The sequence below is a fragment of the Suricata suricatta genome, chromosome 10 (assembly GCF_006229205.1).
Source record: "Suricata suricatta isolate VVHF042 chromosome 10, meerkat_22Aug2017_6uvM2_HiC, whole genome shotgun sequence".
Taxonomy (NCBI): Eukaryota; Metazoa; Chordata; class Mammalia; order Carnivora; family Herpestidae; genus Suricata; species Suricata suricatta.
This window is the reverse complement of record NC_043709.1, coordinates 81,087,538-81,111,101: the sequence shown is the minus strand read 5'-3', so window position 1 is coordinate 81,111,101 and position 23,564 is coordinate 81,087,538. Positions and strand designations below refer to the sequence as shown.

Genomic DNA, 23,564 nt, shown 5'->3' with positions numbered 1-23,564 from the left:
GTCCCAAAGGACTTGTAATAACTTCTACACTATTGTGAACAAAGAACCAGGCCAATGTTGGTAGTAAATTCTAAGCTCTACTTTGAGATTTTTTTATTATCCCATCTGAAAGTAAATAAGACTAAGCATTTAAAGAATATGTGCTAATATGCTTCCCTCCCCATTTCACTTCCATCGGGATAGATTTTGAAGCTTTGAAGTCACACAGACTCTGTGCTGGGTCGTTCTCTGACTATCTGATTTGGAAGGATATTTAACCTGAGTGTCAATCTCCTCATTTGCAAAATGGAAATGATAAGTAAATACACACACACACACACACAATATTAATCCTTATTGAGAATATATTGTATGCTTAGTACTAGACTAAATTATTCATGTGCATAGTTTTATTTAGTTCCCCCAAATATGTACTCAAGTGAGAGAGGTAAATTGCAATTCAGTTTCCTAGCCTGTAGACTTTGGATGATACAGTACCTACCCAAGTTTGCTCTGAGGATTGAATAAATTAGGTTTAAAGCAGGTGGGAAATGCTTGGCAAAGTTCTCATAAAAACTACTATAGAAAAATAGGGATACCTAATTTTGGTTGGTTAAGCATCCAACATTTTTAAAAATTTTTTTCAATGTTTTACTTTTTTTTTTGAGAGAGAGACAGAGACAGAGTACGAGCAGTGAAGGGGCAAAGAGAGGGAGACACAGAATCCAAAGCAGGTTCCAGTCTCTGAGCTGTCAGCACAGAGACCAAGGCAGGGGGCTCAAACCCATGAACTGTGAGATCATGACCTGAGCCCCTGTTGGATGCCTAACTGACTGAGCCCCCCAAGCATCTGACTCTTGATCTCAGCTTAGGTCAGACCTCAGGGTCATGAATTCAAGCCTTATACTCGGCTCTGTGCTGGGCATGCCTAGAATCTACTTTAAAAAAAAAAAAAGAAAAATGTAGTATCATCCTTACTTTATAGATGTTTTGATGAAGTGACTTATTCCAGGTCACAGAGCTATAAAGCTCAAAGCTGGGACTTAAACCAGTTTCTTACCACCTCTAATACTCTTCATAACTAATATATTGTCCTCTTTGGGAAGTTGTCCTGAAGAGTGTCATTATATGTAAACAGCCCTGTTCTGGAACTGGCATATAGTAAACTTGTGACAAATGGTTGATACCATGTTTATTGTTGCTGTTATTATTACCATTATTAGTATTATTATCCTATTATACTACTACTCTATTTCTATTACTTCAATGACTCCTCATGCTGTTAAAGCCTTGATCTGAAGAAGGCCAAGGTACCAGAGGAAGGTGTGCATTTAGCAATGGGATCATGTCAAATAAACATTCAAATGCAAAGAGAGCAACTGGTCTCTGAGACATCTTCAGGTTTCAGACTATTCACATGGTGACTTGTGAGCCAATGATTTTAATGTCATGATCTCAATGGCATAATGTAACATTATCTTATATTTAAGAAAATGCATTATTAGCTGGCTGTTATTTCAGACATACTTCAGTGAAATGCCCATAGTGGAGAGGGGACATTTGATTGTGCCTTCCACTAAGCCTTTATAACCCAATAATATTTTATTGTCTTTTAATAGATACAACTGTTTCCTCTCTTCCTGTAACCACTATGAAATCAGTTAACTTTAAACAAAGTGACAAGTAAGTTCTTCATATTGCATGCTCACATTTTTTGCTTCTCTGTTGAATTATGTTTGAATAGATTTTTTTTATCCTACAGCACTTCTGCTAATGAGAAGGAGGTGGAGGTGAGTTTTTTTCCCTTTAAGTTAAAAAAATGCTTCTGACTCCCTTGTTTATAATCACTTCATACCTTTACACCAGCTGTCACACACTTGGTGTGTGGCTAGCTTGGCAGTGACTAAGTGGAGGCAAAGCCGACATAGACCAGCATTATGTTGCTGGGAGGAGACAGTAATGGCCAGCATAATCTGGTATTAAACTGAAATATTTCACTACATCCAATTTTCTCCCCTCGCCTTCCCATTATTTTGACAACAGGCTGAATTTCTCAGATTATCTTTGGGATTTAAGTGTGACTGGTTCACCCTGGAGAAAAGAGTGAAGCTTGAAGAAAGATCACGAGACTTGGCAGAAGAAAATTTGAAGAAAGAAATCACTAACTGTTTAAAGCTGTTAGAGGTGAGAATTCTAACATTTGGAGACTACACATTTGGTCATATTGTTAATACTGTTTTCAAAATTGCATAGGAGTTTACTTTTATGACTGAAACCAATACCAGGTACCAAGCCCTGCCTGACTTAAACGTGAATTATGAGAAGTAAGAATTCAGGATCAGACTAAAATAAAAGATTGCTAATAGGATAGGATCAGCAATGAAAAAGCCTTTTAAAATCATTGTGGGTCACCTGCCTTCTCTCTAAATGTTCTACATAGGTTTCAGGCAGAAGAGTCATCATCCAGGAAACTAAGCAATAGGTGATAATATTAATTTTAGGCTTCAAAGAAGAGAATCAAAACTCAGTTTCCATTTATTAACTGATAAAAGACTGGTGACTGATTTCAGTCTTGTCAGATGATGGGCAAACCCTCTGCAGATAGACAGGGACGACGACTACTAGTTTTCCATTTTGCAAAATCACAATAAGTATAGAAATGGGTTGGAAAATTAAGAGGGTTATTTTTGGAAAACTCAAAATTGAGAAACCATATTCTGTTTGTTTCATTGTAGTAGAAAAAACCCATAACATCAAAATTGGCAGATCAACCATTGGGAGTGCACAGTTCAGTAGTGTTACAGATGTCACACTGTCATAACACAGGTCCTCTTCCGTCTTGCACACTGGAACCCCATGCCCCTTGAACAATCTCACTTCCCCCTCCTCTCAGCCACGATTTTACTTTCTGTTTCTCTGAATTTGACTACCTCAGATTACTCATACGAGTAAAATCATACAGCATGTGTCTTCTTGTAACTGACTTATTCACTTAGCATAATGTTTTCAAACTTCATCCATGTGTAGTTTGTGAAAGGATTTCCTTCCTTTTTAAGGGTGAATAAAATATTCCATCATATGTATTATGTATATCCTGCATTTTGGTTATCTATTCATTTATCAATAGACATTTGAGTTGCTTCCATCTTGACTATTGTGAATATTGCTGCTACGAACATGGGTGTGCAAATATCTCTTTGAGACCCTGCTTTCAATTCTTTTAGAAGTGTACCCACAGTGGGAATAGGAGTTCTGTTTTTACGTTTTTGAGGAATCATCATATTGTTTTGCTTAGCGGTTGCACCATTTTACAATCCTAATAGTGCACCAGGGTTCCAATTTTTCCACATGACGGCCAACATGGTATTTTCTGCGTTTTTGATAGAAGCCATACTAATGGGTACAAGGTAGTATCTCATTGTGGTTTGCTTTACATTTCACTATCTGTATTATCAAGCATCTCTTCATATATGTTTGTTGGCCATTTGTATACCATCGCTGGAAAAATGTCCATTCAAGTCCTTTGGCAGTTTGGTAATAAAATATATGCATTTTTCTCCTATTCCATAGGTTGCCTTTTCATTTTGTTGATTATGTTCTTTGATGCACAAAACTATTTAAATGTAATATAGTGGTATTTGTCTATTTTTGCTTTTGTTGCCTGTGCTTTTGGTGTCAAAAGTCAAGAAATCATTGTCAAATCCAATGTCATGAAGATTCTCCCCTATATTTTCTTCTGAAGTTACATACTTTTGGGTCTTACATTTAAATCTTTAATCCATTTTTAAAGTTTATTTATTTTGAGAGGGAGAGAGCACATGTGCCTAGAAGGGGCAGAGAGAGATGGAGAGAAAGAATTCTAAGCCAGCTCCACACCATCGGCACAGGGCCCAATGTGGGGCTTGAACTCACAAACCATGAGATCGTGACCTGAGCCAAAGTCAGGGGGCTTAACCTACTGAGCAACCCAGGTGCCCCTTTAATCCATTTAATCCATTTTTTAAAACTGTTTATTTATTTTGAAAGAGAGAGAGAGAGAGAAAGGAAAAGTATGCTCCACACTGTCACCACAGATCCCAATACAGAGCTCAATTCCACAAACTGTGAGACCATGACCTGAGCCAAAATCAAGAGTCTGATGCTTAACCGACTGAGCCACCCAGGTGCCCCTAATTTGTTTTGAGTTGATTTTTGTATAGAGTGTGAGGTAAGAGTCCAATTTCACTTTTTTGGGTATGGATATTAAATGTGGACATGGATATGGGTATGGATATGGATACTGTTGGTTTGCAAGATTCTCAGGAGCTTCCTAGATGTAATTTGAAACTGACCCTCATATTCAGAGGGCAGGGAGAAACTGAAGAAAAAGGCAGGGCTATCCAAGTTGGTAGGTGGCAGGTTTAATAAGCGAAGGAATTTACGTATGAGCTTGTCTTTAGTGGCTTCAAGACAAGTAGATCTCTACACCCACCCACCCAATCTATTAAGTTTATATAGAGGCTTTACTGTGTTGTTATATATACCATCCAAATGGTAATAATTATTTCAAGGCTGTGTTCTTGGGGCAGCTTCTGAGAGTGGGGAAGCCATACTTCAAGGACAGGACAGGGGGTGAGGAATCTCTGATTACCTGGGTCCAGCTGATAGGACAACTGGTGGTCATATCTTCTTGATGACCTTCAGGAAAAGGTATCCAGTTTTTCCACTGGGTCTTGGTACCCTTGTTGTTGTCTGAGTTTATGACAGTACCACACTGTTGCTTTGTGGTATGTTTTGAAATGAGAAAGAGTCAGTCCTTCAACTCTCTTCTTTTTCAAAATTCTTCTGGCTATTGGGGGTCCTTTGAGATCCCATATCAGTTTTAGGATGAATTTTTATATTTATGTGAAAAAATACCACTGGGATTTTGATAGGGATTGCATTGAATCTGTAGATAGATTTCAGTAGAATGGACATCTTAGGAAAATCAAGTCTTCCAATCCATGAACACAGGATGTCTTTCCTTTAATTTGTGTCTTCTTTAATTTCAGCAATGTTTATAGTTTTTAGAGCACACGTTTTTTTCCTCCTTTGTTAGATTTACTCCTAAGTATTTTATTCTTTATGATGGTATTATAAATGGAATTTTCTTTTTGGATTGTTCATCATTAGTGTATATAAATGCAATTGATTTTTGTATGTTGATTTTGTATCCTGAATCTTTGCTGAATTTATTCATTAGTTATAACAGTCTTTTTGTGGAATTTTTACATTTTTCTATGTATAAGATCATATCATCAATGAACAAAGATAAATTTGCTTCTTCTTTTCCAGTGTGGATTTTTAATGTGTTACTTGCCTAACTGCTCTGACTAGGACTTCCCGTACTAGGTTGCTTATAAGTGGTAGGGTGTGGACATCCTTGCCTTGTTCCTTATCTCAGAGGAAAACTTTGTTCCTCTCACCATCGTGTATGATGTTAGGTGTGGGCTTCTTCTATATGGCCTTTACTATGTTAAGGTAGTTGGGGTTATTTTTCTATTTCTAGTTTTTTGAATATTTTTTACAAGGGTGTTGAATCCTGTCAGATGCTTCTCTGCATCAATTTAGATGGTCATATGGGTTTTTATCCTTTAATCTGTTAATGTGGTATGTCATCACACTGGATTGATTTTCATATGTTTAACCATCCTTGCTTTAAAAGAACAAATCTCACTTGGTCATGGTTTATAATACTTTTATTTTTAATAGTTTATTGTCAAATTACTTTCCATATAACACCCAGTGCTCTTCCCCACAAGTGCCCTCCTCCATTACCACCACCTCCCTTCCCTTTCCCCCTCCCCCTTCAACCCTCAGTTCATTTTCAGTATTCAGTAGTCTCAACTTTCAATGTGCTGTTGAAATTGGTTTGCTAGTATTTTGTTGAGGATTTTTACATCAACATTCATAAGGGCCAGTGGTCTGTAATTTTCTTGTAGTCTTTGGCTTTGATATTAGAGCAATGATGGGCCTCAAAGAATGAGCCTGGAAATGTTTGCTCCTCTTCAATTTTTTGGAAGAATTTTAGAGGGCTTGTTTGTTTGTTTTAAGATTTATTTCTTTTATGAACAGTTTTATTAAGCTTTCGTTTCCCACAAGGGCCTTTTTTGGCTTAAAAACAAAAACTCTGATATAGGCATTAAGACACAAACAAGTTGAACACTCTTGACAAGCCCCTAGGTTATCTACCTACATAAAACTTTGAATAAATATGCCATAAAGCCATAATTAGACAAATAAGCAGGGTTTCTAAATATTTTCTAGTCTACTACTAAGAACTAAATAAATTCTCATATAGAAACAAATCTATTGAACTACTAGAGAATTAAAATTTTGTTTAATAAGAAAACCTAAAAATTACCTACTTTTTATTGAAGCCCTAGCACCTGCCCAGGTCTAAATTAGGCTTTTTACATTCATTATAAAATTTAACACAACCACATGTGGGATAGGTGGTATCCCTTTTGCAGATGAGAAATAGTAACTTAGTGTTAACGGCTAATTTATCCAGAAGCCCATGAGTAATAACATGTGACAAGCCACTTAAACCCTGATAGGTTTCCATCACCATCTTTTGCTCTTGGCCCTGTCTACCTAAGTGCACTGAAAGTTTTTCCTAGATTAGCATTCTCTGAATCAGTTGTATCATTTGATGCAGCATCAAACTATAACAAGAAAATAGTACTGATTACAAGCATGGGTAAAAATCAACACCATAAATGTGAACAAAAATAAATATGTGTAAATGATGAAAAGTGAATTAAGCTTGGAAACTCATTTCAATTAAAAAACTAAGCAGTGGTGGCCCGAACAGAGACTTTTTTATTTATAATAGGCGAATAGGCTGATGGCTTATTTTGTTGTGCAGAAATGTTCTGATTTTTCTTCTGAAGCTGGAAATGCCTATTTATCAGAATGAGAAAAGTATACTTATGTAAACTGTAGTGGTAAATTATACACGCTCATCAATTAATCCACAGGTACAGCCTGGGTTTGCTTATAGTTTTTTTGGGTTTTTTTGTTTTTTTTTTTTTAATACTAAGTGTACTTTAATCCTCATCATTTGTTTAACCCATCCCTTTACCCACCTCCCTTCTGGTAACCATCAGTTTGTTAACAGTCTCTTTCTCTGTTTGTCTCTTCTTTTTCCTTTGCTCATTTGTTTTGTTTCTTAAATTCTACATATGAGTGAGATCATATGGTATTCGTTTTTCTCTGACTTATTTCACTTAGCATTATACTCTCTAGCTCTATCCATGTTGTTGCAAATAATGTTTCTTTTTTTATGCCTGAATACTATTCCATTGAATATATACAGCACATCTTCTTTATCCATTCATCTATCAATTGGACACTTGGACTGCTTTATAGTTTGGCTATTATAAACAATGCTGCAGTAAACATAGGGGTGCATGAATCCCTTTGAGTTACTGTTTTTATATTTTGGGGATAAATATCCAGTACTGCAGTTATTAGATTGTAGGGGAGTTCTATGTTTATTTTTTGAGGAACCTCCATACTGTTTTGCACAGTGGCTGTAGCAGATTGCATTCCCACCAACAGTGCATGAGGATTCCTTTTTCTCCACATTCTTGCCAACACTTGTTGTAGAAAAAAATGGTTTTAATTCTTCTTTGCATGTTTTGTAGAATTCTCTAGTAAAGTCGATCATTATTGGAGTTTTCTTTGTTGGGAGATTTTTGATAACTGCTTCAATCTCCATACTAGCTATTGTTCTCTTCAAAGTTTCTATTTCTTCATGATTCAATGTTGGTAACCCATATTTTGTTTGGCTAACAGCTACTCTTCCTTTTCCAGTTGAATGTGGTTATTTAAACTACCATCGGAAACAGTGTGTCTGACAATGGCCATTACAGTTGGTTAGCAAGTCTCCAGCTGCAACTGACACATTTGTTTCCATTTCAGAAGTGGCTGACATTTATTTAACATCTACTGTGTGCAAAGCAACTTGCATATATTACCACTCATGTCCCAGTATTCCTGGAAAGGAATTCCTGTAGTTGTCTCCATCTGGCAGATGAAGAAAGAGCAAACAGAAATGTTTACATAGTTTTAGAATTATTATATAGTCAGTAATGCCTTATAATTGTATTGACACAAATTTTCCTTTTTTAATGATGTACAAAGTTTATGGTGTTTTAGATTTGGGAAAGTCTTAGACATTTGCTCATGGAAACACAGCAGCTTATTTCCAAATCTGCTGTTATCATAATTCTGTCTCTACCCCAGTGAAATGGATGGTCTTCCATTAGGAAAGTCATCATCTTGGATCAAGGGCACAGGTTTGAAAGAAATATTCATAAGGCAGTGAAGGCATACCCATCTAACCAGCCCATTAATGCCTTGTAATCAATGCCAGAGGAAGTATGTAAGTTAGAACCATATCTAAATCTAGCATATTTCACTACTTTTCTTCAAAGTTCAAACCATGTGCAGCTACTCTGGAAAACAGTGTGGAGGTTCCTCAAAAAATTAACAGCAGAACTCCCCTATGACCCAGCAATAGCACTGCTAGGGATTTACCCAAGGGATACAGAGGTGCTGATGCATAGGAGCACATGTACCCCAATGTTTATAACAGCACTTTCAACAATAGCCAAATCATGGAAAGAGCTTAAATGTCCATCACCTGATGAGTGGATCAAGAAGATGTGGTTTATATATACAATGGCATACTACATGGCAATGAGAAAGAATGAAATCTGGCCATTCGTAGCAATGTGGATGGAACTCAAGGGTGTCATGCTAAGTGAAATAAGTCGGGCAGAGAAGGACAGATACCATGTGTTTGCACTCATAAGTGTAACAGAAACTTAACAGGACCATGGGGTAAAGAAAGGGGTCAAAAATAGTTGAGGAGAGGGAGAGAGGCAAATCATGAGAGACTCTTGAATACTGAGAACAAACTGAGGGCTGATGGGCATGAAGGAGGGCACTTGTGGGGATAAGCACTGGATGTTATTTGGAAACCAACCTGACAATAAACTATAAAAGAAAAAAAATTTTTATTATTCCTATAAAAAAAGTTCAAACCATGCTTATATAATACACTCAACTCATTCATAAGCACAATTTCTTTACCATGACCAATTACGTATATCCTATTCAGTTAAGTGGAAAAGTGGTAGGTAGAAATGTGCATGAAAGAACGGCAAATTCAGGGAGTAAAGAAGGAAGAGATCAGGACTAGATATAATAAGTTTTGTGAACATCTGCATAGGTCAGCTTGATAGCCAACAAAGATATAAATATTTCAATATCACTCATTACTGGTGCTGCTGCTTTTCACTTCATACCAAGATAAGTGAGATGTGACTGTCATCCATATTTACAACATAGTGTTAGAATCATTTGTTGAATACTTGGGTTGGATATATTTTAATACTTTGCTTTCTGTGTAGTCCTTAACACCGCTTTGTGAAGATGACAACCATGCCCAGGAAATTGTGAAGAAGCTGGAGAAGAGTGTAACTTTCCTTAGCCAGTGCACTGCACGAGTGGCCAGTAGAGCTGAGGTGCTCGGAGCCATTCATCAGGTAACCTGCCTCCATTTCTTTAGCTACAATGAAATTACTAAAAGGATCTATTTTCCCTGAGATTATGGATTACACTTCTAGGAAGAAGATTTAAAAATACTTCAGTGTTGTACCAGACATACATATTTAATATGGGGAAAAATGGAAAATAAAATATGCACATGAAAATGTTAAAAAAAAAAACCTTCTCATAAGAGCAGTAGCCAGGGACATTCAAATCATCTCTTCTACCAATTTCACATGTTCTCCTTCTCCTCTAACCGTCATCATGTCCTCCCTCATCGTCTCTGGCAAATAATGACTTTGCTTCCTGCCTCGGTGAGAACGTTGAGTCGTTCAGAAGGGAACCTGCCACAAGTTCTGAACCTAGTAACAGCTCAACTCTCATACTTTGCCTTCCTTTACAGGAAGGACTCTGTACTCCAGAGCCCATCCTCTCAATTTACTCAGAGTCTTGGGCTCTCATCCTCCCTGCTGTCCTTCAAAAATCTTCAATTTCCCCCCCCCTGGATTGAATCATTCTCATCAGAACACAAATAAGGTGTTTTTAAGATGGGAAAAAATACAAACACAAACAAAACAGTCTTTGACCCTGTCGTCTTTGGCTACCATCCTGTTTCTCTACTCCATGTACAGAAAATTTCCTCAACAGAATCATACTCATGGTCTCTATTTTCTCCCCTCCCATTTTCTCTGAAATCTACTCTAATTGGCCTTAACCTACCCATTTTCCTTAACCTATCTGCTATATTCAGCATGGCTGAGCTCCTCCTTCTCCTGGAAACACTTTCCTTACTTGGCTTCTAGGTGCCACATCCTCTTGTTTTGTTTTGGTTTTTCTCTGTACATGATGGGTCCCACCATTCTCCCAGGCTTCATAACGTCAGTGGGGTCCAGGGATCCGCCCTTGTATACGTAATGTCCATCTTCTTCAACCCCCATATCATCTCATGTAGTGAGGTGATGACGCCCAAATTCACATGATTATCCTACATCATCACTATGAGTTCCAGACTCGAACATACTACTGCAGATGCAGCATTTCCACTTGGGTGTTTGACAAACAATTCTAACAACATACATAAAAATAAACTGCTCATGGTGTCTCCAAAACCGGTTTTACATATAATCTCCTTATCTCAGTTAAGGGTAACTTCCCTCCCAGATTAATAGATGAAAATCCTTGGGAGTAATTCTCAACACCTTTCTCTCTCACTCCATCTCTAATCCTACAAAAAATTCTATTTACATGCAGAATATAGCCAGAATTCAAACACATATTTCTTTCTCCACGGCTACCACCTTGATCTAAGTTACCATTGTATTTTTTGAAGATTAATACAATATCTTTCTAAATGGTCTGCTTATTTCCATTCAAACCAAACGCTTGCTGCAACATAATCTGTTCTCCATAAAACAGCCAGAATAATACTTTTAAACCTTAAGCCATATCGTGTTTCTTTTTGGTTCAAAATCCTCCAGCAGCTCCTCACACTTTTTCAGAATAAAAACCAAAATCCTTTGATGGCTTAAAAAGATCTACATGATTCCCCTACCCTTTTATATCTTGAAATTAATTTCCTATGATTATCTTCCACTGCACTCCAGCCAGACTGGTCTCCTTTCTGTTCACCAAACACAGAAGTAAAAATGTAGTTTGTTTAGAATATGTTCAAACTTAAGTGACCATCAACTTATATAGACTCCTATATATTTAGGATGTTATATACAAAATTTAATGGTAACCACAAACCAAAACCTATGATACACAAAAAATAAAGAGAAAGGAATCCAAGCATAACACTAAGGAAAATCATCAATCACCATGGAAGAGAGCAAGAAACGAAGAAGGAAGAACTACAAAAAAACCCCAAAACACTCAACACAATGGCAACGAGTACATATGTAGCAATGATTACTTTGAATGCTTTAATCAAAAGACATACGGTGAATAAAAGAACAATACCTGTCTATATGCTGCCTACAAGAGACTCACTTCTGAGCTCAAACGCATACAGACTGAAAGTGAAGGGATGGAAACAGATATTTCATGCAAATAAAAATGAAAAAATCTGGGGTAGCAGTATTAGACAAAATAGAATTTTAAACAAAGACCGTAATGAGAGACAAGGGCATAATGATAATGGGATCAGTCCAAGAGGATATAAAATTGTAAATATCTATGCACTCAACATAGAAGCATCTAAATACATAAAGCAAATATCAACAGACATAAAGGAGAAATTGACAGTAATATGGTAATAGTAGGGCACTTTAACACCTCACTCACATCGATGGATAGATCATCCAGTCAGAAAATCAATAAGGAAACAGTGGCTTTGACACATTAGACCAGACAAACTTAATGGACGTATACAGAACATTCCATCCCAAACTGGCAGAATGAACATTCTTCTCAAGTGCACATGGGACATTCTCTAGGTTAGATCACATGTTAGGCCAAAAAACAATCTCAATAAATAAGACTGAAATCATATCAAGCATCTTTTCCAACTACAACAGTGAGAAACTAGTAATCAAATACAAGAAAAAAATTTGAAAAGATACAGACACTTGGAAGCTAAACAACATGCTACTAACCAACCAATGAGCCAACAAAGAGATCAAAGGGGAAGCCATTAAGACAGATGAAAATGAAAACACAGTGGTCTAAAGTCTTTGGGATGCAGAAAAAGCAGATCTCAGAGGGAATTTAATAATGATGCAGGCCTACCTCAAGAACCACACACAAAAAAACCCTCAAACAATCTAACCTTACACTTTAAGGAACTAGAAAGAGAAGAAACCCCCAAAGTTAGTAGAAGGAAGGAAACAATAAAGATCAGACCAGAAATAAGTGAAATAGAGGCCAAAAAAAAAAATCAATGAAAACAAATGCTGCTTTTTTGGAAAGAAAAAGAAAACTGGAAAGCCTTTAGCTAGACCTATTAAGAAAAAAAAAAAAAGAACTCAAAATCAGGAAAGAGAAGAAATACCAACTGATATCACAAATATACAAAGGATTATCTGAGACTTCTATAAAATATATATCAACAAATTTAACAACATAGGAGAAATGGATAGATTCTTAGAAACATTCTTTGGAAAACAATTTTCCAAAACTTAGGAGGACATAGAAAATCTGAACAAGATTACTAGTAATGAATCAGTAATCAAAAAACATTCAATAAACATAAGTTTAGGATCAGGTGGTTTTGCAGGTGAATTCTTACCAGAAATTTAAAGAATAGGTAGTACCTGTTTTCCTCAAATTATTCCAAAAAATAGAAAAGAAAGGTAACTTCCAAATTCATTCTATGAACTCTAAGAATTCATTCTATGAATATCAGCATAATCTGGATACCAAAACCAAAGACACTACAAAAAAGGAAAACTATAGGTCAATATCCCTGATGAACATAATTGCAGAAATGCTCAACAGAATGTTAGAAACCAACCAGTAATACACTAAGAGAATCATTCCCCACATTCAAATGGGATTTGCTCCAGGTATTCAAGAATGGCTCAAAAAACCGTACATCGACGTGACACATTGGATTAACAAAATGAAGGTTCAAAACCATATGGTCATCTAAATAGCTGCAGAAAAAGCATCTGACAAAATTCAACATCTGTTCATGATAAAAACTTCCAACAAAGTGGACCTAGAGGGAACATACCTCAAAATAATAAAGGTCATATATGAAAAACCCATAGTCATCATCATACACAACTGAGAGACTTTTCTTCTAAGATCAGGAACAAGACCAGGATGTCCACTCTCACCACTTCAACACTGTACTGGAAGTCCTAGTCACAGCAGTTAAACAAGAAAAAGAAATAAAAGGCATCTAATTTGCTAAGGAAGAAGAAAAACTCTATTTACAGATGCCATAATACTGCATATAGAAAACCCTAAAGACTCCACAAAAAAAACTATTAGAACAAATAAATTCAGTAAAGTTGCAGGCTACAAAATCAATATATGGAAATAGTTTGTATTTCTATATACTGAGAATGAAGTAGCAGAAAGAGAAATTGAGAAAAGAATCCCATTATGATTGCACCCAAAATAATAATATATCTAGGAATAAATTTAACCAAGGAAGTGAAAGACCTGTACTCTGAAGACTATAAAAGAAAGAAATTGAAGATGACACAAATGGAAAGGCAGTCCAGGCTTACAGTTGGAAAGAATTGACATAGTTAAAAAGTCCATACTACCCCAAGCAATCAACAGATTCAGTGTAATTCCTCTCAAACTACCACCAGCATTTTTCACAGAACTAGAATAAATTATCCTGAAACTTATAGGGAGCCACAAAAGACCCTAAATAGCCAAACCAATCTTAAAGAACAGAACTAGAGGTATCATACTCCCAGACTTCAAGATAAACTACAAAGCTATAGTAATCAAAACAGTATAGTACTGCCCCAAAATAGACACATACATCAATGGAATAGGATAGAGAACCCAGAAAGAAACCCTCATGTACATCTACAACAAAAGGGTAAAAATCTCCAGTTATAAAATCTCTAGTCTCAGGGATAAAAAGTACAGCATAGGGAATGTAGTTAATAAATTGTAATAACGTATGGTGACAAATGGTAACTACACATATGGTGAATACAGCATAATGTGTAATTGTCAAATCACTGAAATTAATACAACATTGTATGTCAACTATACTTCAATTTTTTAAAAAAATGTCCTCAGAGTTAAACTTTTAAAGACATTATATAACTGAAAATGTCTTATTTTTCTACTTCTAGCTGGGCAAAAAAATTCAAGGTTGGAAATCATTTCCTTTATAATTTTCCTTGCACGGTTTCATTTCCTTAGTTTCTGGTGTTTCTGTCAGTTTGATGCCATTCTGACTCCTGAGCTTTTGTTTATGCCTTTGCTTACTTTCCAGAAGATTTTAGGATATACTTTTCCCCTACTGTCCTCTTTTGGTATGAGCTTATTTTCATTTACTGTTACAGGCCCCGGCTATGGATATAAGCTGGTAAGTTCTTGAGTTCTAGAGAATTTTTGAAATATCTCCCTTTTCTACATTTTGTGGAATTTTCCTATGTTTTCTGGAGTTCTTCTTCTTTGCCTGTTGGATCTCCTGAACAGGCCCTTTTCATCTCTTTTCTACTTTTTAGAGTTTTTGCTCTATTTGGGGGGGATGTTTCCACAACCTTACCTTGAGACTCTTCTATTATGTATTTTAGGCATATTTTTAATCCATAAACATTTTCAATCTGTAGCTTTTTAATATCTTGTTCTTATTTCATGAATGCAACACTTAATCTTAATGCTGAAGATATTTCTAGTGTCCTCAAAGCTTTTCTATAATTGATCTCCTCAAACTTGCTTTTGTAGTGTTGACTTTTCTCTTCCATGGTTAGAGGCTTTTCTCTGATTAGTGATGATCCACTGTATAGCTCAATGGGAGCTGTGTGTATGTTGGGCAGGGAAGATCCTCATCTCTGAGCTTCACACAAGCTAGGATGTTTCATTGGGATATTCTTTTTTTTTTTTTTATATATAGTTTATTGTCAAATTGGTTTCCACATAGCACCCAGTGCTCTTCCCCACAAGTGCCCTCCTCCATTACCACCACCACCCCTTCCTCTCTCCCACTTCAGCCCTCAGTTCGTTTTCAGTATTCAATAGTCTCTCATGTTTTGCATCCCTCTCTCTCCCCAACTCTTTTTCCCCCTTCCCCTCCCTATGGTCCTGTTAGGTTTCTCCTGTTAGACCTATGACTGCAAACATTGGGATATTCTTAATGTCAGTAGTGTTAGGACTTATTTTATCTTGCTGTGCTAGATTCCTCAGAGGAAAGCCTTCCAGCCTCCTGCTTTGAGAGCATAAGCCTGGCTGCCAGTGTTTGCAAGTTGGAAGGAGAAATCAGACTAGGTATCTCAGTATTCGGTATACATACAGACTTTTGCTTAATCTATTCTTTTCTGGATGGTCCATTCACCATCACCTATCTGTTACTGCCCAATCGATAGGCTGTTTCTCTAAATATTCAACCTTTGTGGCCTTTCAGCAAAGTGGTAAAGGGAAGGGTCTCAGCTGGTCTGAGTAAGAGAGGGGATCTGTGGATCTAATCACTTTTTATGCAGATTTTCAACCATTTCTTCTGTTTATATATCTGCCAACAAGTATGATTAGAGGCACCTTTAAGTCCTGAGCTTGTATGGCTTTCTTGGTGCAGCCAGGTTGCTTGCAGGCTTACTCCTTTTTTTAATTTTAATTTTAATTTTTTTTTTTTTTAGAGTTCAGCCTTTTCAGGTCTTAGTCATTCACCACTAGTCCTTCTACTAGCAGGTTTCCAAAAATTTTATTGTATCTTCTTTTCTATTTGTCTTTGTGTACTCATGTCTTCTTTCTAATAAATGCCTTTATTGTCATTTTAGGGGAGTTTAGGGATGGAGTGAAGATAAATGTATGTGCCTGATCACCATTTCTTAACTAGATATCAAGAGTAGTATTTTCAATGTAAATTTATTCTTTTTTTTTTTTTTTTCCTACTAGGAAAGCCGGGTTAGTAAAGCCGTTGAAGTGATGATTCAGCATGTAGAAAACCTGAAGAGAATGTATGCCAAAGAGCATGCTGAATTAGAAGAACTGAAACAGGTTCTTCTGCAAAATGAAAGGTCTTTTAATCCTCTTGAAGATGAAGGTAATAAAAATTTAATAGTATCAGTTTTGTTTTTCTAACATTCTCCTCTTTCATTCTTTCTTACAAATTCTGATTATATCTTTAGTATAAAAAAAACCCTTAGGTTAAGGTGATGTTAGCAGAATAACTCATTCCTGTTATTTATATAGCCCAAGTGCTTTGATTTTATTTAGAAAACAGGTTTAGAGACAAGATTTTTTGGTAATAACACCAACAATTCATTGGGTTGCTGAGATGAAAGAGTATACTTAATACAACCCACTGAGTTTACCCTGTTGTTCTCCTATGTTAGGAGGGGCTTTTTCTCCGCGCATAAAGCCCAGTGAGTTAAATGAGCCACTTCCATCAACAATGGTTTTATATTTCTCAAGGAATGACTGTGACACAGCAAGCTGGCTAATGGATTGGAAAACAGATATTTGAGATCATGGAAAATCCTGTAAAACATAAGGTCTATATAAATAAGGTTTATATAAAGTTTTGCTTTACATAGTATGAACCTTTTTGAAAAGAAATTATTCTAATGATCTGTTCCCTTTTCTAGAAAAAGTAATCATATCTGATAATCTTCTGATCTGTAGTTTTGGATTCATTTATTGAGCATACATGTAGTGTCTCCTATGTGCTGGATAAGCATTGTAACATCGAGGATCCCATCAGTTAAGATAGTAATTGTTAGGAATCACCAAATGATAACCAGATATTTTTATTGCTCAGTAGTCTCTAGGCTCTTGTTTTCTGACTTTTGCTTTTCTTTGTAAAGAATTAAGACCGTTGCAATAAATTGCATGTGTAATTCCCAAAATGTGCAAATGTTTTTCCTTTCAGATGACTGCCAAATTAAAAAACGCTCATCTTCTCTAAATTCCAAGGTAATTACTAATTGTCTATCAAATATTACAGATGAGATGGTTTTAAAATATTTGAAACAACATGGCTTTAAATGTAAATCATATATGTTTATGTAGTTACGTATGTGTGTGTGTAAGTTTATATATGTATGCTTTTATACTTCTTACTGTGTGTCCATCAGTTAAATTTCTCTGAAAGCAGGAGAAAAACCAGAGAGTTTCTCTCTCAAATAAAACCAGAGTTGGAAATAAGCAGTCCCAAAATGGTTAGAGTAGCTTCACAAAATCCTAAAGGCCCAGTCTCTTCTTGCTGCTTCATCACCCACAGCCCCTTGCTCACACCTTATTTATGGTCTAAGATGGCTCCATCGGTTCAGGGGCACCAGGTCCTGGTCATTCTCCATGGAGTCACATTCCAAGAAATAGGAAGGAGCAAAAACGAATGTTCCCTCTGTCTCTCATGACAATTCCTAGAAATCCCAGATCACATTTCCCTTTTCATTCTTGGTTGAAAATCTGTTTTTAATTCTGGAGGCTTTGTGCCTAACTAAAAAATCAATGAGTTTTTAGTTTGGGTTTTTGTTTGTTTTACCAAATAAAAAAGTGGAAAACGGGATCTTGAAAGTCAACCAGCAGTTTTTGCCACTGTGAAAATCAGAATTTCACAGATTTTTTTGAGCAAGAGACTTTAAAATCATTCTATCCAAATCTCTCTTTCACAAATAAGAAAAATCACTTTCACAGAAGTTAAGTGGTTAGTTATGATCATGTAGTGGCAGAACCACGGTGAGAACCCAAGTTTCTTGGACTGCAATTTTATATTCTTGACACTCAACTAATCTATACAATTAAATTAGGAATGGCGGGTTAAGAAAAGGATTTACCTTAAGCCTCTTTAGTCTTTCTCTTACATTTAATATTATATTTTTATTTCCTGAAGTTGTACTGAAACTTTAGGAACCACATAGTGCTATATCACATTTTCCTGTGCAAATCTCAATGCTGACATATAAACATATCAATTTATCAAAATATGACCATCTTTAAAGGTGTTAAATAGAAAAATGAAACCATGAAAAAAAAAAGCTAGGAAACAGGTACATATATATCTCCTCTTGAATTGGGGAAAGCCTATGCATAAAAGAAAGATAGATGTGGCTGCATTACCAATGAACAACATTTCTGCCAGAATTATCATGAACAATATGGGCAAAAATCATAAATAGTTTTCAGAGAAGATATATACAAGGTTACTCAACTTTAAAAAAGTGTTCAATGCTACCAGAAAGCCAAACAACCTTATTTAGCAAAAATTATACTCATTAGGAGTTGGGAGGAGGTAGAATATAAATAGGTAGATTATTTCTGGAGGGCAATTTGGCCATAACAAAATGTCTACTATTTAACTCATCAGCGATGTGTAAGAACAGGGATATCCATTAGTGTTTTATACAGTAATAAAATACTGATAATTTTCTAAATGTACTTTTGCCCTCTCTGGGTAGCCATCTTCTCTTCGAAGAGTGACCATTGCCTCTTTGCCAAGAAATATTGGAAATGCAGCAATGGTAAGCAAATTCTTAAGTGCTCTTAGTCAAAAGCAAATTAATTTTCATCTAACAAAAACATAAGCTTCACTAAATTGACATTTCGTTATCTTTAAAATTATTTCTGAACTTTAAAGGTGGCTGGGATGGAAAATGACCGATTCGGTAGGAGGTCAAGCAGCTGGTAAGTGTAATTTTATGGTTGCTCTTTGGGAACCTTGTGTTTTATAATTGACTGAAGTAAATATTTGCAATAAGTAAGTACTAGTAACATTTGATTTATACAGAGTACATGCACAATAATTATAAAAGTAGGTGTATAACCATGAAGCTTTACTATGAAGCATAATATGAATATGCCAACAACACATAATTGATAAATTTTGTATTGATTTAGGTAGTAGAAAGTAAATTGATAATGGCTACAAATATATTTAATTTGACAAGTGGCTATAATCATCTTTATTTAGGCGTATATTGGGGTCAAAGCAGAATGAACACCGTCCCTCATTACATCGATTTATTAGCACCTATTCCTGGGCAGATGCTGAAGAAGAAAAATGTGATCTGAAGTAGGTGAAGCTTGGCGTGTTTATTAACCTGACGTGAGCTGGGAAAGAGGGGATCGCTTGTACTCTGGAAATGAGATCAATGCTGCATCATCAAAAAGATAATTCATTAAGGCTTTTATAAACTGTACAGCATCATATAAATGGTATTTGCAAATACATTCACTCTTGAGGTACCTCAGGTTTGAGGTCTTGAGTTAGAAAAGACCCTTAAATTTGCCAGGAGTGTGATTATTTTTTTCCTGTACAGGTATCTGGCCATCTAAGAGAAAGGTCAGTATGGAACCACAGAAGTAAAATGTCCCATCTACTTAGATTAAAAGACAAAACAAGACCTGAATTATATATAATATATAGGCACATATGTGACATATGTGCATCATATATACATCTATCTTCCCTTTGTGTGTAAACGAACAGTAGGGGAAGTGTAAAATGCTATATTGCTATATTTGTTTAGCAAGTTAAATAAAATCTACTTCTACAGCAAAAGGAGGAGGGACATGAAGAAATGGTGCCTCTAAGTCCTTGGGTGACATTGGTCTCAGTTTCCTCATCTGTAGAGATCTGACTGAAATGGTTTTATGTTCCTTGTATACATGTTCATTGCCTGCCAGTGCCTATCCTCAATTTTGTTGGTTTTTTAAATAATCCCAGGAGTCTTTTGCATGTTTTAAATTCTTTTCAGGTTTAGAGCTAATATAATGGATTTTTCTTATCTGGGTAAAAAAAAAAAAAATTCAAGTTTTCTCCAAAAGATTACAATCTACTTTTTGGCTTTTTGTTAGTATGGTATGACTTCTACTGAGAAGTCTTTGCAAACAAAAATAAATCTTGAGAAACTTACAAGAATTCAGGTATCTGGGCCTTGTTTCCTTTAAACACTAAAACCATTTACATACATTCCCTACAGATGTCCGACAAGAAAAGAAAAAATAAACTCAACTTTGAGGAACAGTTCCCTTTGACAATAGTGAGGGGGCTAATGAGCTTGGAATTTCAAAAGTCAAATCTATCATGTTCACTAAGAAGTTCCTAGTTAATGAAACAAGTTTTGTTCAGGTTAAAGGAACTCCGCTGTACACTGGATGATTTTATTTTAAATACTTTCAATCCAACTGCTATTTCCCAGCTCATTAAATATTAATTGTAGCTAGCTTTGTACTGAACATTTTAATAAACACTTTTAAAATTAAGATTTTTAAAGACAAAATGACATTTTGATGTTTCTTCAGTTTAGCATAAAATTCACTGTTAAAAGATTAATTATGTGGTAGGAGAAAATATTTTACTACATATTGAATAAAAAAATACAGAGGAAGAAAGGTTCACATTTGTTTTTTTAAACTATGATTACACATATAAAAATGGAGAAAGAAATCAGATTAATAACACTAGTAAATTATGCATGGTGATGACTAACGTCTGCATATTCTTTGTAAATTTCTCCTTTTGATTTGTCCTCTGGAAAGTATCTCCACTTCCTATAATAAACATTTTCCTAAATATAGCAAGTTTAAAAATCAAATTCCTATAAATGGTTAAAAACATAAATTCAGTGATTTGAATTTTAGAATTAGATATATAGTTTTCTAAAGTGAAACAACTATTTGTGAGCCTCTTTGGTAATGCAATCTAGCAGTATTTTATAAATAATCTGGTACGTTACCCATAGTTTCAAATACTGAAAACATACTCATTTACAGAAATAAAGATGACTCTGAACCACCTGGAGAGGAAATAGTGGAAAGGACCAGAAAGCCCAGTCTTTCTGAAAAGAGAAACAATCCATCAAAATGGGATGGCTCTTCAATGTAAGTTGTCCGCTTGCTCATGATGCCATTTTTGTGGAATGGAGAAAGATAAGGCAGGGTTAACAGGATTAATTTTAGTCAAAGTACTAAAAGACTTGTCAAATTGTTAAATTCAAGATAAGAAACAAACCTCGCCTGGTCTACAGGAATTGTCCCTGATTGTGTGAGAGGTCACAGTGTTAGGAACTTGGCACTGGAGTCTGACGGCCTAGGCAAGTTCCTCCATTTTCGAACTCCATTTTCTTCGTCTAGAAGCTAGGGATGGTAATGGTAATGGCAGCACCTGTGGCACTGTCGTCATGGTTAAATAACTAGCACATGTAAAATGCTGAGTGTAGTGTCTAACAGCAATTTTCAGAGACATATGATGTTCTAATAAGCTTTTCTTATGGGTGTTCCTAAAAATAGTTTAAATTTCAATATAGCAAAAGTCCAGGGTATGGTGAGAAATGTGACATATGTATATACACACGTATTTCTCTCTACCCTATAAATAACATTTTTATTTCTACTGTGGGAATAGAAATTGCCTTACTTGATTGAAAGAATCAGATAAATACTCAAATGTTATTAAATAATGCCCGAGCTACCTAATTTTCAGATCATCATAGCATCTCTTAATTCTTAATCATTTCTCTAATTCTAAACATCACTGGGGATGGGGTGCAAATTGTAGTGCAAATCAAGACAGCAGGTCCTATTTAGATAGATTACAAGGAATTGGTGGTGGTATACAGGCAGCTCAATGACCTGATTGGTAGTGTTTCTAAGACCGGATTGTTGCTATTACCGAATTCTGACTTTGTATTTTCCTTATAGTTATGACACAGTAACTTCCTGGGCAGCAAGTCTCCAGACTTCCGTCAGGAAGGCTAACACGGCGCTCTGGCTTTCTGTTGCATTCATTGTACTGTTTGCAGCTTTGATGAGCTTCCTCACAGGACGATTTTTCCAGAAGTCTGTGGACGCTGCTCCCACACCAGATGGGGACTCCTGGATGTCTCTGGAACAAATCTTGTGGCCATTTACTAAACTCCAACACAACGGACCACCCCCAGTGTGACTAGAGCACATCTCAATGTGTGTGTCTTCATTTTTAAAGTTTCAGTATCTGAATTTGTAAATTAGTAATTTTTAGCTGGGAAATTATAGCATAGAACCAGAGGGCCTCAGAAGGACGGTACGGTATTTTACATTCCCTCTCTCTGTGATTTCCACCCCCTCCACCCAAAATATAATGGGGAGGAGACCTACCTATGATCTCTTAGTGAGCTTTTTGAGGAGAGCTTACATATTGTTTGTTAAAATTTATTGAAATAAAGAACCATTCAAATCTTCACACAGTGAAAATTGAAAGTCTCAGTAGGCTACATATTAATGGGGGAAAACCCCACTTTTTAAAATGTGAGTATAAAATGTTTACTAGACTTAAGAAACTACTTGAAATAGATTCACTCATTACATTTTACTGAAGAAATAACTTGATATTTCCTCCAAGTTCCTTGATTCTTCACACTGAACAAAATGTATCGGTGGGGATTACGAATAGCTGAGTAATCTAGTCGAGAGGAGCATGTGGCATACAGAGTCAATAAACTGGCATCTGGAGCTCCTGATTCTCTCCATTGCGTCTTTGGAAGCAAAATCCTTAACCATGTGATATAGATTAGAATGAAACTCAGTTTCTTCTTTAAGGGCTTCCGAGAATGTTTCACTGTTTTCGTTGATGTTGAGCCTCTGTGCTCTGTCACCATTAAACATTAAAAGGGTCCAATCAGGATCCGGAACAGGCTCTTCTTCAGTAAGGTGTTCCCTCAGCTAAAGAAAAAGAAAGGTAGAGACATCCATTAATCGTTCTTCTAGGGATTTTAGCAGAGTGTAATTTGAACTCGGTCCCCAAAATTCCTAATGTAAAAGAAACATTCTTAGTGTCCCATTTTTTAAACCATGTGTTTACAGAGCTTGTCAAAATGTATTAATTCATAATCCATTTGACAGAGATACTGTTGAGAAGCCACCACGAGCCGGCCCTGTTCTAGGTGCTGGGGCCAGAACAACACAGAAAACCAAACCGTGAAGGAGCAATCGCCATAGTAAACCGTATCCCCAAGCGGGAGAACCCCCACTACGCCAGTAAATACGGAGGCTGGCTTCTGCGGACACCTACGTCAGTCAGCGTTCAGGGTTTGAGAAGACACCTTTGACAGCAGGCAGTAAGTTAAGCTTTTCCCTCAGAGACAGGCAGGCCTCCGGTTTGTGAATCAGCTATGTTCACATTAAAAGCTTCCATCTGTTCTTGCGTTGATGTCAAGAGATAGGAGGACATTAGCCTGAAGTTAGAGGAGGTGACACCATACCGGGCAATGAGGGCATGACCTTTAAATAGTTCAGCTTTTATTTTTGACAAAATAAACAAAAGTGAAGTTTTAAAACTACTTTGGATGTTAATTCTTTCCCCCACCTTTTCAAGAGAAACTAGGGCCTACATTCAGTTGGCTTCTGAGTGCGTCACCTTTTGGAGGACAGAGTAGTTGTGTGGGTTT

General features: G+C 36.1%; 2 protein-coding genes across 3 annotated transcripts in view; one reads left to right on the top strand and one right to left on the bottom strand.

Moving 5' to 3' along the window:
- LRMP (lymphoid restricted membrane protein) overlaps positions 1 to 23,456 on the top strand; it is a 71,042-nt gene extending 47,586 nt beyond the window's left edge. Inside the window, exons 15-25 of the mRNA XM_029953646.1 lie at positions 1,599 to 1,662; positions 1,742 to 1,769; positions 2,023 to 2,163; positions 9,423 to 9,557; positions 16,093 to 16,240; positions 17,069 to 17,112; positions 18,597 to 18,659; positions 18,776 to 18,822; positions 19,109 to 19,210; positions 20,914 to 21,021; positions 21,841 to 23,456. Coding sequence (XP_029809506.1) covers positions 1,599 to 1,662; positions 1,742 to 1,769; positions 2,023 to 2,163; positions 9,423 to 9,557; positions 16,093 to 16,240; positions 17,069 to 17,112; positions 18,597 to 18,659; positions 18,776 to 18,822; positions 19,109 to 19,210; positions 20,914 to 21,021; positions 21,841 to 22,084 — 1,124 coding nt within the window. The 3' untranslated portion in view covers positions 22,085 to 23,456. The remainder of the gene's footprint in view (positions 1 to 1,598; positions 1,663 to 1,741; positions 1,770 to 2,022; positions 2,164 to 9,422; positions 9,558 to 16,092; positions 16,241 to 17,068; positions 17,113 to 18,596; positions 18,660 to 18,775; positions 18,823 to 19,108; positions 19,211 to 20,913; positions 21,022 to 21,840) is intronic.
- Positions 22,314 to 23,564, bottom strand: part of CASC1 (cancer susceptibility 1) — a 45,705-nt gene continuing 44,454 nt past the window's right edge. For both annotated transcript variants that reach the window (XM_029953648.1, XM_029953647.1), the window contains one exon: positions 22,314 to 22,839. In XM_029953648.1, coding sequence (XP_029809508.1) covers positions 22,561 to 22,839 — 279 coding nt within the window. In that variant the 3' untranslated portion in view covers positions 22,314 to 22,560. The remainder of the gene's footprint in view (positions 22,840 to 23,564) is intronic.